A 16,695-nucleotide genomic window follows, 5' to 3' on the forward strand; every position below is an offset into this window, starting at 1 on the left:
AAAGCACTTGCATCAATGGTTTATAATTTAATCTTTTTCACATTTCCAGGTGCTAATATTCTCACATTATAGAGGAGACTCACAACAGCTTAGTGATAACTAAAGTCACAGACCACTTAATGATAGCATCCAGGTTTGGACCTGGTTCTCCTTGACCAAGCCTAGGGCACTTTCTGCTCCACCCCTTCCTTGTATTCAACTGTTTTGGTATATTAAACTCCAACTGACTTCCACTAAAAGTAAGAAAGCCAAATAAGGAAAAATATATTTTGAAAAGATTAACATCTTATTAGTTCTAAATCAGACTAAATGTTTAATGGAAAAGAATTCCTCAGATATGATTTCTCAGTGGATACCATTTAAAGCTTAGAATGTTTTGGGTTTGAGAGGTTTTAAACTGCTCTAAACTGATTCCAAGTTGAGACAAGTTTATCACTCCAAGTGCTTCCATCTCTCTGCTCTTAGGGTGCCAATTCTGTCAAGGCAAAGGAACCCAGCTGCTGGGTGACACTGCTTCAAAACATTACTGCAAAGAAAACCCCCACCTGCTGTAGCCAGTCATAATACAAACAGACTTTTCCTAACTATTTCTTCCTCATGGTTCTGAATAAAAGTGAAAAGGCCTAGAAGAAATGAACACATAACTTCCTGGAAATAAAATGTTGAACAGAGTTTTGCCATCTTTCCTATGCAATAATGCCTGAGGGGCTCTGGGAAGAAATATGCAAGGCAAAGGCAGCATGCTGTGCCCCTTTGGATATGGCCCATGGACCTTGGTTGATAGCCAGGACACTGGTATCTTAAAAGGAAAGGTGAGAATGGCTGATGTGATCTTTTTCAACTCTCCTTCAGCCTGATGGAGCTCTTAATTCACAAAACAGTCCATTCAGTAGCCATCCACCTCCCTACCCTTCCTGAAAAATGAAAGTTTCTAGTGTATTTATGTTGGAGAGGGGGGGCAACATGAAAACTTAATGTGAAGGGCTAAGGGTTTAGTTCAGCAGTAGAATGCTTACCTAGCATGCATGAATCCCTGATTTAATCCCAGCACTATAAAAAAAAAAAAAAAGAAAAGAAAAAAAAAAGCCATAGGTAGGGACAATTTCCTTTGGATTAATAGAAATAAACAGTAACTTTGTGGTTTTAATTCCTAACTATGAGGGGCTGATGTGTTTAACTGACTGAAAGATGTCATCAATTTTCTTTTTTCTCACAAGAAAATCTCCTTTATTTGAAAACAAGGATATTTGCTTTGTTTCTGCTGGCACATTGGTTTCCTTTCAGAATTGAAAGGGAATTCTGTTCTTGATAATTGGGAGGATCCCTGAAAGAAAAATTTTGATATAACATTTAAAATAGGTAAAATGGTTTAAGCTTTACTCTGGGCCAAGCATTAGAAAAGTTTCCATAATATCAAATAATTTTAAAAACCCTAGTAGGCTGTAGGTGAGAAAACTGAAGTTTCAACACAACAGTATTAGGGATATTGAACCCAGGTGCTCCAATTCCAGAGATTAGCCACTGCCTAATACTGTTTTCCTCTTATAGGTTACTTCTGCATTTAAGAAATTTTTGCGTTTATTTCTATTTAGTGATATATTTTAGTGAAATATAAAATATAAATTTTAAAGCTTAAAATGCTTCCTAGTTTTTCAAGATTAGGAACCCATGTAGAATTACTAATTGCTAGTTTATTTTGTAAGAGAACCTCACATTTCCAAATTGCATAATAAATACAACCATTATTACCATAAAGACACCTTATAATTAGGTATTGCCTTGGCATAATATATTTTTTTAATATTCTATTTTTTAGTTGAAGATGGACACAATATCTTTATTTTTTATTTTATTTTTTTTATGTGGTGCTGAGGATCAAACCCAGGGCCTCGTACATGCTAGGCGAGTGTTCTACCGCTGAGCCACAACCCCAGCCCTTAGAATAATATTTTAAAATTCAGAAATTATTTGGGCAAGATGTGGCTAAATAGACACTCATTTTTCTTCAAAGCTAGATGAATTCTTCTCCATTCTTCCAACTAAGGCTCCAAAATTACAGCCAAGACCACTTCTGAGTAGGGGCATATTCACCAATGTTCTTCCTAATATGCACCCAAGCAAAGGTCTTTCTAGCCCAGGCTAATCATAGCCAGCCAAGTCAAAAACAGATTAACATGAGGGTGTCAGAGTGCTAAATCCTGATAGATTTTAATTTCAGGTAAGCTTTTAGAAAAATTATATCTCATTCACTGTCCCCTATCCACTCACCCCTTAATCTGGTAACCCTAGGAAACTGGGATAAAAGCATTTCTTGTAGTCTATATATTTTTTCACATAAGATCACATCTACATTTAAATTTCACTTTAGGAGAGTAAAACTCATGGCAGATTCTGTTCTTTTAAATTTTAATGTCCTGCACAATTTAGTATTTGGTGCTCAACGAGAAATCTGGATATATTTGCTAGCTGATACTTGTCTTCTTCATGCTTAAATTTTGGCAGCTAGATTGGAAAACAATGTTTAAGCTAAGGACAAGTATGCGTTGGGGATGAGGAGGTACAACAGCATCTTTCTCTTTCCTGCCTTCCATTTCCTTCTCACACTAATGTCAGCTAGGGAAAAGCAGGACTAAGAAATCTTAAGTGACCTGAACTGACCTCAAGAGGATCTGAGACTGAAAGCAAAGTATTTCCTAAGTTTACTGCATGTTTCCATGATGCTTCAGGACTAATATCAAATTCCTTGCTGAAATTTTTCCCAGGCTGAACATTTAGAGATCAATTGATTTTGAAAATTTAAATAAGCCATTATTTGAAATCTATCAATAGGACTAGTTATTAAACTGTGTGGGTGAATCTGTTACCCATTCCAATATTAGAAAAAAAAAAGTGAAAGGAGAAGTGATTTTATATTAATCATTCAACCAATTTATATGATGTGATTTTTTTTCAAAATAGATTATGATTCCTGCAGTCTGTTTCCCTAACAAATTGGCATCTCTACTGTGATGGAAAACACAGAGTTAAAAACTCAGTGTGAATTACAGACTGAAGCTAAAGAAAAGTAAAAAACAGTATCATGGACTACATAAAATACTGATATAACTCCAGGCTCCGGAGTCATACTGATTTCTGTTCCTGGCTCAGCACCAACTTCACTTTTTCAAGAAGGTAGTCAAGCTGGTATCTGAACATGCCAGTCTGTCTTCAGGGTACTCACAACAGTACAATGCTGGGCCTTGGCAAGGTACTGAGTGAATGTTAGTTCTCTAACTCTGATTATTTTAAAGTGGTTAGTTGGTATTTTCTTTTGATTTTCCCTATCAGCATCCACACATTCTTTCTGATTTGGGGAAGGGGGTAGAATCTCAAGCTATGCGGAAATAAGAATGGGAGGAGATGTAGGATGGGACCAGAGAATAGCCCCTCATTTTGCCTGCTGGCCCATATAAAGTAGACATGTAACCTCTTCATGGCCCAGCTGATGTTCCCAACCATTACATATTATTCTCAGAAGCTCAGGGTTAGTTTTAAAGCCAGGATATGGGTGATGATTGATTGGGGATGGTCATTACATCAGCTGCACTGTCCTACACAGATGATCTCTGTAGCAGGGTTTTCACTATGCTTTCCTCTTGGTTCCTATTGGAGTCTCCTCATTTTCTTCCTGAAGTTACTTTCTTTTACATAAACAGAGTTGGTTTGTTGTTTGCAAGTAACTTAAGAGAATTGTGTTTGCTTAGATTTGCACATGGTTGAAGCACCCAGGGAAAGAAGCTGAATAGTAATTATAGTCAAATAATAATGAATAAGTACCTAAGAGTTAAGATGTTTAAATGAACAGAAAGAATAACTATTGTCTAACCTAAGAATTAGCATTACTTCTACTTGACCCAAAGTTTAATGATGGGTCACTGCTGACAGAACTCGCCTCTGCACTCTGGGCTGCAGGAGCTTCTGGGGTTCACTTCTGTGGTTCCTGTATGTTGTCAGGACCTCCTGTGGAAGGTGAGTGGTTAGCATTCTGTTTGTACTCAGTGGTACCTGCAAAATAGTCACTGTTTCTGGCATGAACTTCACAACTGAAATATACTTTTCTGTGCTCCCCTACATTTGCTGTTGTCAGTGACAAAAATGGGTTTTTCATGTTGAAATCTCTGTGCCATAAGGTGAGACATGCTATGCATACAGAGGTAAAGACATGAAAACTTTATAAAGACTGCAAATCTTTACAGCTCATCCCTTGCTATGGGTAACTGTGGACAGAGGCCTCCTCTTGTTCTGGTTTGAACACTATCAATGATAGAGTTTGGTAGGGATTTCTGATGAAGAAGCATAATTTTTTTTTTTTGTATCACAGTTCCACAGCTGCTCTGGTGTTCAGGTGGTAGGTGTGGTCAAAGATGTAATAGGAACAAAGAAAACTAAGTTAAATTGAACACCTATAAATTTCCAGGTTTTTTGCTTAAACCATGTAATTTATTCCTTGTAACTCTGTCAGGAGCGTCTTCTCATTTATTTTAATTTTATATACTAAAGCTCATGAAGCTAAATTTTAAGATCATAAAGGCAGCATGATTTGCCTAAGTTCACGGAGCCAACCTGTGGGAGAACTAAGATATTCTAGTCCAGAGCCTATGTTCTTACTCCACTAGACAAGTGAAAAACATTCAAAAGCTGGTCCAGGTTCAACTAACATCTTCTTATGTGATGCCAGCCATGCAATCTCTTCCTATTCTCAACAAAAATAGCTTTCACTCTCTGTCCCATATATGATTTCTTTTTTCATTCTTGTTCTGTCTTTTTTGCATTCCCAAAAGATTATAAGTTTCATCTTTTTAAAAGAGTAGGGACTTGGTTTTCTATTCTTTTTTTTTTTGTATTCTTACCTCACTGTATCTTGCAACATATTTGTACATAAAAGCATCAATAAATAATCACAAATTGATCAATACTATTCTTAATTGTGCATTTATGATAACAATGCAAATGCACTAATTCCATAATAAGACATTAAAGCTAAGGAACTATATTTTTCTCATCATTTTTTTAAAGTTGCCTTTACAAGTAGTGTCTATGTCCATTCTTTTTTCTTAAACAGTAAGTTGACTTGTATTGTAGCCACAGAACACACTAAAGCCACTGACCTTTTCAGTGATGGTACCCCATGGTTTAACTTGGTCACAGATAAGTAACACTTGGGGAGTTAGATCATTGTAATGTTTTGAGCAACTAATTAAAAAAATACATAGGTGCCAGGGATCCCTTTCCAAATCTGACTTGAGTTTAGGAATCAGTCATCAATATGTGAATATTTACTATCAATATTTAAAAGTCCCTATGTAATTGATGCTGTCTGGTTTGAGAAAGCACTAGCTAAATGGAAAAGAACATTCCAGGAAAAATGAAGACCTGTGTTTTCTTATTGCCTGTTTCTTTGGAAAAAGCAAGCAAAGTTCATAGAGGAGGAAAATAACCAAGAAAGAAGTAGCAGGACTCTGCAACCTGGTATGCCACTGGAATGTAGCAAACTATTAAAAATAGTTGCAAACCTCAGGATTTTTGTGTACCTATTAAAAAACAATGGTTTAAACAATTGTTTTCTCATTAATGCTCAAGTTTAAAGCCCCCAACAACTTTGAAGATATGGGAGTGCTTGGCAAAGCATCCCAAATAAATGACCCTCAACTCTGGAATTTGCTCCCACTATTAGGCTGCTCTCTTTAGCAGTCAGCCAAACCCAAAGTTTGGCAGCTTTTACAGAATGGTGCAAAATAGATCTTTTTTAAAATCTGAGAGTCACTAAGGATTTATTTTATATGACTTGCAATTATTGCTACTCACCAAGTAAAATCAATGATCTGCAAGAGAGATGACAAAACAGGAGCAATAGTTCTATACTCATTCTATAGAAAGCAAGCCTCAAAAATATGAAATCATTTTCTTAGGTCATACAACTTAATAGTAGAACCTGGGCTTATCTCAGGATTCATGGGCCAGTTGTCATACAACATCCTCTGAGAGTAACATGCATGATTTCTTCTTTGTATCAAACTTGGCTATTCACAAACTTGCAAATATTAATATGACATTCTTTGGTAACTGTAGCAAATAGCATTTAAACTATTTTTTAAACTTTTGAATGCAACATCCTTTCCATATTCCCAGACATAAAGTCTGTTTGCACTACTTCCTTGATCCTTACAATTAAAATTTCCAATTTACTTAGAAGGACACATGTGAACCTGTGTATAACATGCAAATCTGAGAGTTTTAAATTCATTATGAAACTATTAGGAAAATTCCTTCGCTTTCTTCATATTTCCTGCCTAATGTATTTCCCATTACATTTTATCATGACTTAGAGAAACTGCAGTAGTAAGTGTGAAAACGACCCCCAGGAAAAAAGGAAAAAATAATTAGTAAGCTCTATTAAGTTGTCAGGAAGCAGTTGGGCCCAGAAGGAGAACTATGGTAGTCAACAGTTCATTTTCTGAAAAATATATGATACATTTAATGAGGCAGATAGTTTATTTTTGTCTCAGTTCTTTCCACTTTTGTACATTCCACACATTATTCTATTTCCTTCCACTTCAGGCTGAGAATACCAGTGAGACACAGGGGTCAGAGAACTATTCCCAGAGTTCATCCCTCCTCATATTTTGTGTTCTTTACTCCCTTCTGCAGCAAATTTCTTTTCCTTCTACTGCTCCCAGTTCCCATTGGCCATTTATTAAAATGCATAAATTAAGACAGACATTATTGTTGGTGCAGGATGTTTTCCTGAATTTTATAATCAAGGATAAAACGATGATCAAGGAGACAGGGAAGACCCAGTGGGTCTTTCTACTGTCACAGCTTTGTGGCCTTTGCTAGGCCTAAGCTGGCTTTCTGTGCCCTCTTTATCTTGACTGCATGACCCTCAGTGGGCTTCCCTTTCCCTGACGTGGCTACCACCATCCATTCTGTCCCAGGGATCTTTTTATCCAAGATACACTGTTGAGAGGACAGGTGTTCTAAGCTCCCCAGTCACAATTCTCTTACTTTCCTAAAAACAAGTTAAGCTTACTTTTTAGGTTTAAATATGTTGCTGTTAGTCATGAAAGAACATGAATATCAAGAACATGGATACTATAAACATTTCAGAATCTTTCAAATTCCTTTCACTTATGGTCCCAGGTTTGTATTTCTGATTTCATCTACCTTTGTCATTTATCTCTGAGGGTGGGAGGTAAAGTCATATCCTTTCTCCATGATGTCTCCTCTTCTCAGCTTTGTGGATTCCATTATAAATATTTAACATGTAGAGAAATTAGGACTACCAGGACAATATGAGAACAAAAGTGTTTCCAGAGAGTAATGTATAGTGAGCATGGGCTTCTGGAGTTCACCAGGTTCAGTCTGGAAGTATCTCCTCACTGAGGTCATGGTGAGTGAGGAGCCCCTCTGAGGTCCCACATTCCCATTCTAATAGTATTGTTGTGATATTTACTGTCTATTTCCATCCTGGGGTGTGTTTCCTTGAGAGGAAGGGACTGTGATCTCTTTTTACTTTGGATTGCTGGGGGCAGCAGAATGCTTACAGTTGGTAAATGGTCTTCAGAAGACAGTCAGGTGAACTCTTCTCTAGTGGGATATAAATAATACTTCAGGGAATGGACAAGAGGGTTTCAAAGCTGAGCTTGGGGGTCAGTGATGCTGCTTATAGAGAAACTGTTCCTTATCCCAACCAACTTCCAGTATGCATTAGTGACAAGAAAATTGGAATGGTATGGGTCAAATAGGAATGTAGACTCCTGTTTGTGTGACTTTGATCCAATTACCAATGCTCTCTGGGCCTCAGTTTACATCTATATCATGAAGAGAGAAGGTCAGATGATATATAATGTTCTTTCAGATTTTTAACATTTTATAATTCTAAGTGATTCTGAGCCATGAATTGCAATGTATTTTAATCTTCTTTTCCCTGACCTCACTGGGGGGAAAAAAGACATCTACCATTGTCAACAACACACTTGTGGAGGAAAAATAACTATAAATTATGGCCACAGGATCAAATGAGCTGAAACACAAGATTAAAATATGTTTTATATCCAAGAACAATTTTTCACAATGGTGTCAAACAAAAAGTTCTAGTCAGTGTTTATACTAGGACTTGATGAAAAATTCCAGACATAAACTTCTGGAACTGAGTCTTGAACTCAGAAGGACCTCCCACCTCTGAATAAATTTTACACATAAAATCTATTAAGACTTTTTTTCCTTAACAGGAATTCGTCCTTCAACAATTGTTTGAGCTTTCTTATTGAGCATATTACAGTACGGGAAAAACTGTGTATCCTGGGACTGTCACTGTAGACATAACAGAGAGCTAAAGACTTCTTTAAGTAACATTATCTTTTTAATAATTTTGGACAGAGGGCTGTGATATAGTAAGAGGTAGAAAAGTGCTTGTCTAACAAGTGTGAGGCCCTGGGTTCAATCCCCATAACCACAAGTAACAGTAATTTGGAGTCAAAATCATTTTGAAAGACATTACATTTCCTTAATTTCTTTAACAGAATATGCTGACTCTAATTCATTTTTTCCTCAATATGAATACCAGTTACTATATCACAGTCATGTCTACAGTCCCCAGAGAAACTTTCTAAGCCCTAAGCTTTGTTCTTTTAATGATGATTCAGGATTCACCTGAACTGCAGATGTCATTTCTGACAGCTATAACTTTCCTTTTAGCTTGGCTATGTGTGATAATCTCTCCCAAATATCAAATTTGCTGACTACAGGAAGGAAAAAGTTTCCAAATTCATCTTTGTATACCCCAGGATATCACAGTTGAAGCCACTTAAGGTGCTTACTTAATAAATGTTTGTTGCATGCCTTAATATTGTAGGTTTAAAAATTGTTAAAAATTAAGCTTGCTAAAACTAGATTCAAAATAACAATAAGCAGATGTTGGATAAAAGCAGGCCTTATGCATGTGAGGTAAGCACTCTACCAACTGAGCCATATCCCCAGCCTGAGGTGCTTGCTTTAATGTACATTTTACCTATACTTTCTAATACTCAGTATGTTCTAGACAGAGTGTCAAGATAGAGTTCCTGATTTTGCACAAAAGACAACTAAATGACAATGAGATAAGTAAAACACACAAAATAATTAATTAAACCTTGGCTAATTATACAAAATTTCTTGTTATCAAATAATTTATCAATAATTTTCTAGGCACACATTTGACCTATTCCAAACTGAAAACTGAGAAAAGGAATGACATTCTTAGATTTTTTAAAGGAGTAGATTGTTAGGGAACTTCATTACACTCACTAGCAATGACTTTGAACAAATTATTCTACCTGTTTCAATTTTAGTTTTCTCATCTGAAAATAGTAATAATAATAATATCTTTCTCATGAGGTTCTTGGAAGAATTAACATGCATTTTAAAGCCCTCCCACAGGAACTTGTACTTAAACACATATTTACTTTTATTATAATAGTTTGTCCATGCTCAGAGTTGGGGCAATGGTATTAATATTTGGCATAGCCAGGCACTGTTATTGCCAAGACATTTTTCTCTTCTATTTGCTGCCTGGAAGATATTGTCCCATGTCTCAGTATCAGATATTTTGGAACTAAATACATCCCCCAAATCAAAATAGACTATAAGGCCTCTAAATCTCTGACTTTCTCTCAAATTTTTAAATGTATAGTCTTTTAAACAATCTTCCTGACTCCAGTATCACTTCCTCCAGTCAATTCTTGATATTGAAAAACAGTGATACTTTTGAAATGAAGTTTATCATAACATTCTCTTGCTTAAACATAACAGTTGTTTCTCAGCATGGTCAAACTCAAACTCCTTATTGTATGACACCTGTCCTCCCAGTCTTCCCACATGACTTCCCCAAGTTTCCTCTCACCATTGTAGGTAAGCTTATTGGTTCTTGCTCTATAAAATTCCTCCTAAAAATGACCACCCTCTCAACATTGCTCTTTTATACACTTTTTACAAATTACTTGTGACTGATTTGATTAATGTTTCTCTTTTTCAAGTGCAGCCTAGTGAATGGTTCAAAGCAGAAGCTAAAAAAAGTGAATGGAATTAAACGTATCACTCTTAATGACTGATGTAATATAAATATGGACATCCTATAAGACAAAAAAATATCCTCTCCTCAAACCCTTAGAAACCCTTCTTCAACTTGTAGTCTAATATATTCTGATACTAAGCACAGACAGTCATATCTGTGAGGAAATCCATATGATTTAAAGCCACCATAATCCTTCTCCAACTAAGGGCTTCTATTATGGAGGATGTATGCACATACCATTTTATCTGTATACTTGTTTTTTGCAATAGAAACTTTCAGTTCCAAAATATATGAATTGCAGTAATTATGAGTCACTTCTACTAAGGATAATTTAAAGTTGAGAGAAATGGTACGAGGATAAAAAAAAAAAAAAGGAAACTAAATTTAGTGACTGAAAGTAAGACAAAAAGCAAAATTAGCTTTATAAAGCTATTCAACCACATATGACAGGAAAAAGATCCAAGTTGCTTATAAAGGGATAATGAAAGTAAAACCCAGTCATTAAAAATTAGCAAGGTACTTAACATATAAATGGGGAACCAGGAATAGCAAAATATAATTTGATGTTATATTCACAATAAAGCAAAAAAGATCTGCATTTTCTAATTTATTGAGTCTGGGTGAGGGTAGCAAATCTTTATGCACACTAAAACCAGATAGAAATTTACAGTACAACTTTAGAAAATGTTGTTATTAAACACTTTATCGCATATTCCTCAATATTAACGAACAGAAGTTGGAATTATACTGACTGACGGTTCATTTTGATTTTCTGTAAAGTCAAATTACTAGAATTTTTAATGCCATTTGCTTTTATCATTATGTTGATATTTCCCCCATCACTCATTAAGAATTATACTCTTGGTGATGATATAAAGTGTGACCTTCTGAAAATAGGAATTAGCCAGACATGGTGGCTCATGATGGTAATCCTAGCAACTCAGGAGGCTGAGGCAGGAGGATCACAAAATTGAGACTAGCCTGTGCAACTCAGAAAGATTCTTTTTCAAAAAAAAAAAAAAAAAAAAAAGGGCTGCGATTGTAGCTTAGTGGTAGAGTACCCTTGGGTTGAATCTCTGATTAACACCCCCAACACACACACAAATTTAAGTTTTAAATCAATACTTCATGTACATAACAATATGCTTATATTTAGGGGTTGGATCCTTGAGTATGGATAGCTATCTGTTTTGAAAGACCTTAAAAATGAAATTTGTTTTTGTCTATGGCTGGTGACCTCAGCCAGAGATTTCCTACCGCTGGATACTCAAGTATTGTCTCTATATTTATTATGTATATTTATTATGTACAGCAATCACCTGGAGATGTTGGTACAAGTATATTCTAAGTTGGAAGTCTAGACTAGAATTCTGGATTCTAGTTTAATTCTCATAGATGCTGTTTGTCCATGGACTTCGTTTTTAAATACTAAGTTTTGAATCAGTGGTGTGTGTGTGTGTGTGTGTGTGTGTATTTTAGTTGTAGATGGACATGATGCCTTTATTTCTTTCATGTGGTGCTGAGGATTGAACTCAGTGCTTGACGTATGCTAGACAAGTTCTCTACCACTGAGCCACAATCCCAGCCTTTCAGTGGTTCACACTTTTGATGCCTATAGAAATCATCCGAGTTAACTGTAAAGCAAACTAAAATACAAACCTCAGCATTCTGGGGGGTGAAAAATTACTTAATTAGACTGGGGTGAAGTCTGGTGGTTTTATTTGTTGTTTGTTTTGTTTTTTGGTACCAAGGACGATTAACCACTGAGCCACTTCCCCAATCCTTTTATTTTCATTTTCTTGGTACCAGGGATTAAACCCAGGATTGCTTAACCACTGAGCAACATCCCCAGCCTTTTTTTTTTTTTAATATTTTAAAGACAGGGTCTCACTAAATTGCTTAGGACCTCACTAAGTTACTGAGGCTGGCTTTGAACTTGCAAACCTTCTACCTCAGCTTCCAGAGCCTCTGGGATTACAGGTGTACACCACCATGCCCAGCTGGGCAAGGAGAATTTTAAGAGCTCTCAAATTGTAGCTAACATTTGAGAACATATGGCCTAAAATGTATTGCCTAGATTTATTAGATTTCATCTCAGTACTGCATAGATTTTCATAGTAAGCTGCTTCCAAATTTTAAAATTTTTACTGATTATGATTCATTATCAATCAGATTCTCATTTTAATGATCTTAGTGGTTTCCTTTCTATATTCCTTATTTAATAAAATACCTTTATACATTAAAACTAAATATTTATAGAATTATAATGAAATATTGGCAATGAATTCTTTTTAGATTAGGAGGTAGATATATATAAATACAAACATCTGATTTTAAAATATATGGAAATGTCAGTTCCCAACAAACATTACATGAAAAGGTTCAGACCAGTTAGGAAGTTTTATCAAAAATAATCCCCAAACCTGTTATGTGATGAGAAAGGACCACAGACACAGAAAAGACAAGCAAAAGTTTACTTAGTATCACTTCTTGAGGTAGGAATCATTGATTCAAGAGTTACAAATCACTGTAAGACCTTTCCTAATTATTTTTCTAAGTTGAGGTTTATTAAGATCAAGATGTAATTCCATTCCTTAAGCTCCCTCTATAACTCTTAGAAATGCATATCAATAGTACTTAATAAATGCTAGGTGCAGTGGCACACCTGTATTCCCATCTACTTGGGAAGCTCAGGTAGGAAAATCACAAGTTAAAAGTCCACTCTGGACAAAATTAGTGAGATTTTGTCTCAAAATAAAAATTAGGATGTAGCTTAGTAGTAGAGTATACCTGGGATTGATTCCTAGCACTGAAAACAAAATAGCAACAACAACAGCAAACCACTCAATAAAAAGGATATCTTAACTGCTGAAGTACTTGCAGAAATCCCCTAATTACAGTAAGGAATACTGTAGTATAACCACCACACACTAATGGTATGACTTAATCAAACTTTCTGAATATGCTTTTTAAGACCTAAAATAGTCCAGTAAGATTATGAAAACAGACTAATTCCACAAATTAAAGACAGAATTAAGTGTAACTTTGATAAGCCAAAAAAAGTAAATAAACAAATAAAAAGTAGTGTGGCAGTGTTTCAATGTGAACACCTGAAATCTAAATTGGAGACTACTTTCAGGTTTGCCACTAGTTTGCAACCAAGGCACTTATCTTAGTCTTATTTAAAAAAATAGAGTCTCCAAAGAGATTAACTATTAACTCCATGATCTGAAAATGACTGGTTAAGTATTCCTCTAAAGCAAGTATGATTTAGTCTAACAATGAAAAAGCACAAGAGTTTTTTCTAACATGATTAATTTAACAAATCTCTGAAGAAAAATAGCATGTTAAACTTGTCTTCAAAGTTTACTAATTGGTTATCAATTAAAAGAGGAAATGCATGTAAGTCTAAAAAAAATGGGAGTATGTGCGGGAAGTGGGTAAAAAAGGAATCATTAAATGCAAAGCAAGAATACCAGGCAAAATTAAAATGAACAATAAAAACTCAGGATAATGAGAGAATATAGCTTTTTTTCAAAAGGAAAACTAACTCAAAGTATGCAATATGATATTTTATGATCTATGCCCAAAATAAGTATTCCTATTAGATATACAAAATTTTTTTCCAAGTACAAGTAAAATTATCCTAATTAATAAATATAAAACATGGAATTTATTTCATTTAAGTTTATTGTTTAGTTTGAATACATGTTCTGAGAACTATAAAATATCTAGTGTGATCAAATACATGAGAAATTCCAGTATGAACCCAAAAGTGCCCATCTTGCAGCTTTCTCTCAAAGGATGCTGAAAAAAATATACATATTAATGAAGTGAGACAAAAGGTTGTCTCAACTATAAATTTCAATCATTAATCTTCTTCAGAACTGGAATCATCCTCTTGGTCAGAAAGTTCAGGAACAGGAAAGCGAAGAATGGCGGCTACTCCAGTCAATTGGCTGAGCTGTTCCCCAGATACATGAAGACTAGAGAATACCCTAACAGTGCCCGCATTTTCTTTTACACTGTCCACCAGCCTTACATACCGGCTACGTGTAGCTACATCCTGGTGTCTGAAGAGCTCATCGCTGATGAGCAATGTGTCAATAGCCATGGCTTCGTTAGCCTTCTCCACCTGCTTGAGTCCATAGAAGGCTCGGTCAGGTTCATGTTGTAACATTTTATAGAAGTCATCCAAGGCTTTAACTTCCCCAGCAGCTTTAGTGTCTGAAAGGCGGCTAGCTACAGTAGGGTCACAAAGGGCCTCTTTCAGGGAGTACTTGTGTCCAGAGGAGGCATGTACCTAGAATCACAATTATAAAAGACAAAAGAATCTCTGAAAGCATCCACTAAGCAGTCCATGTTTACCTAAAGTCTAAAGAATTAACAAGGATACATATGTGTATGTGTGTGTGTGTGTGTGTGTGTGTGGACTTCAGCAAAGTTTATTATTTAAATATGCTAGATATTGAGCAGTTCTCTTTTCATTACTTCATTTACAATCCCAGCTAAGTAGAGTTTCTCCTCTTTCACTTTTCCCAGTTCTAAAACTTTAGGAGCAGTTTATACCAATCCCTCTGCCCATTCTTAACTATCTCTGAGTAAAAACATTTTACCTGAAGGAATTTGGACCGGTTTTCTAGGAGAACTTTGTTGTCAGTCTTCACTGCTTGCTGAAACATGTAGTCGCAGAACTGTTCCCGCACAAATCCTGGGCTGGCCACTAGGACACACTTTACAACATCGAAGTTTATGTGGCGCTGGATGGCCTGAACCACCTGTTCATAGAACCGCTCCAAGGCCCGGTCATGCTGGGAGCAGTTGCCTTTCCTTTTCCTAGGGATGTTCACCTCCACCTTGGCCCGAGTGAGGGTCATGCTGGGAGTGACTAAGCAGATATGGGCGAGACCTTCCTGCATGACCACCGCTGCCACATCAGCACTCCAGGCCGGGTCACAGGCCTGTTCAATGCGCTCTAGAACCACACTATCCCACTGTTTCTTGGCCAGGGTGAACTGGCGGTTGGGCTCCAGCTCGATGGTGTGGTAAGCCCCCATCTTGACATACTCATTCTCTTGGATATTGGTCCCTTTGACCCGCAGCTGGCAAGCTTGAGAGTCAAAGTCAATGGCCTCCACGCAGAGAGTGAGCGTTGTACGGACCCGGTTGCTTCCTACGCTGCCTGTGGAGGACTCGGTCTGTACCTTACGGATGGTGGAGGCGCGAAGGCTGTCGCCCACCTGCACTAGATTGTAAGTGTGCCACATGTCCTCAGGCTCCTCGGGGACCAGGGTCACCTGACCCGCATTGTCCTTCTCAATGTCCTTCCTCACCAGCTTCATGACCTTAGTTGAGGCTCAGTAACAGAACAAGAAGAACTGGGGGGGTCCCCAAAGGGAAAGGGGCAAGGGGTAGGGGGAAAGGGAGTCTAGGCCAGGAAGGGGGCGGGGTCCAGTTTCTATGGTCACTTGCCCGGAGGGAAGGAAATACTGTAGCTCTGACTCATGCAGCCGAGGGGGCACTTACTCTAGCCCTTCCGGTTTTAGTCTCCCCGCACGGCCCGACGAACGCGCCCAGGAGACACAGCAGTGAACACGAACCTCTCGAGGCTGCAGCCGTCAGCTCCGAGCAAGTGGCTGACGCAACGAGGGCGCATGCGCAGTCCGCGTCCCTCCTCCCACCGCCCGGCGCACGTTTTACGTCCTCAACGGAGAGGTGGGGCCGCGGTTGGCCTGCGCAGGCGTACTGAGCGGTTGGTGCTCCTTGGCATTAACTTTCTTCAGAAGGGGCACGGAATCTTTGGTGGCGGTACTTTTGTTTTAACGCTGAACTTGGACATGCTAAGTTTTCCCTTTCATTCCTGTTGTGAAGAATTGAATACGTGAGTGCAAATATATATTTTTAGCTGGGCGCGTTTGTCACGCTCAGCGGTCCTCACTTGGCGTACATCCAGTTTCAAAACTTGGATCTGACAGTAAAAGGAGGTCTCAAAAGTTGCGGACTTGGCCCCCAAAGTTCCAAATTATGCTCGGTTTTGCTCAATCCTTGTCCGCATTCAGACGTGACACGCCTATTAGAGCCGGTATTTCCAGAAGCGATTTCTAAACGATTGCGTCTGGGTTTTGAGCAACGTGCCCAGCTGTTTTCTGCGCTTAGTTACCCGAGTCTGCACGATCTAATTAACCCAGATGTTAAAGCACTGATCCCAGAGAGAGCGAGAAGAAACTATGTGTGGAATTTACCCCTGGGTGGACTTCTCAGTGGCTTGACCTGACGTCCTGGGAATCCCAGAATCCAAAGTTGGCAGTCAGCAGTCTGAAATGTTTAGGGTGGGGGTTGGTAGCAGTAGTTTAGCACGCCAGCTTCACTGCCAAAGCTAGGCTAAAGGCAGAGGATATGGGATTTGGAGATAAACTAATCTACTGCTTATGACTGACACAGAATGAATAGCTACAGAATCGATGTTAAGAAAATCATTAAGACTGCCACTTTTAAAGTTGGAGAGTGGGAGCGGGATTGACTCTGAAGAAGACCAACAAGTAGGAAAAAATTCACCACAGTTTTCTTGAGAATTAAGATGGAGAGCAGAAAAGTGCTGCACACAT

At 37.6% G+C, this 16,695-nt stretch overlaps 2 protein-coding genes across 2 annotated transcripts in view; both read right to left on the minus strand.

Moving 5' to 3' along the window:
- The window catches only part of Itga1 (integrin subunit alpha 1), a 168,723-nt gene that overhangs the window by 142,059 nt on the left and 9,969 nt on the right, over positions 1-16,695 (minus strand). The gene's annotated exons all lie outside the window — the stretch shown is intronic.
- Pelo (pelota mRNA surveillance and ribosome rescue factor) lies at positions 13,763-15,721 on the minus strand. The gene is made up of 2 exons (XM_015497321.2): positions 14,707-15,721; positions 13,763-14,393 (listed from the first exon to the last, which is right to left on the minus strand). The coding sequence occupies exons 1-2, from the start codon at positions 15,430-15,432 to the stop codon at positions 13,962-13,964; spliced, it is 1,158 nt and encodes a 385-aa protein (XP_015352807.1). The 5' UTR covers positions 15,433-15,721; the 3' UTR covers positions 13,763-13,961.

The sequence above is a fragment of the Marmota marmota genome, unplaced genomic scaffold, assembly GCF_001458135.2.
Source record: "Marmota marmota marmota unplaced genomic scaffold, marMar, whole genome shotgun sequence".
Classification (NCBI taxonomy): Eukaryota; Metazoa; Chordata; class Mammalia; order Rodentia; family Sciuridae; genus Marmota; species Marmota marmota.

Bases quoted from the DNA above. Each gene is read 5' to 3' on its own strand.
- Pelo (XM_015497321.2), bottom strand. From the start codon at position 15,432: ATGAAGCTGGTGAGGAAGGACATTGAGAAGGACAATGCGGGTCAGGTG. The intron at 14,394-14,706 runs GTAAAATGTTTT...TTGTGATTCTAG, and splicing joins ACCGGTCCAAATTCCTTCAG to GTACATGCCTCCTCTGGACA.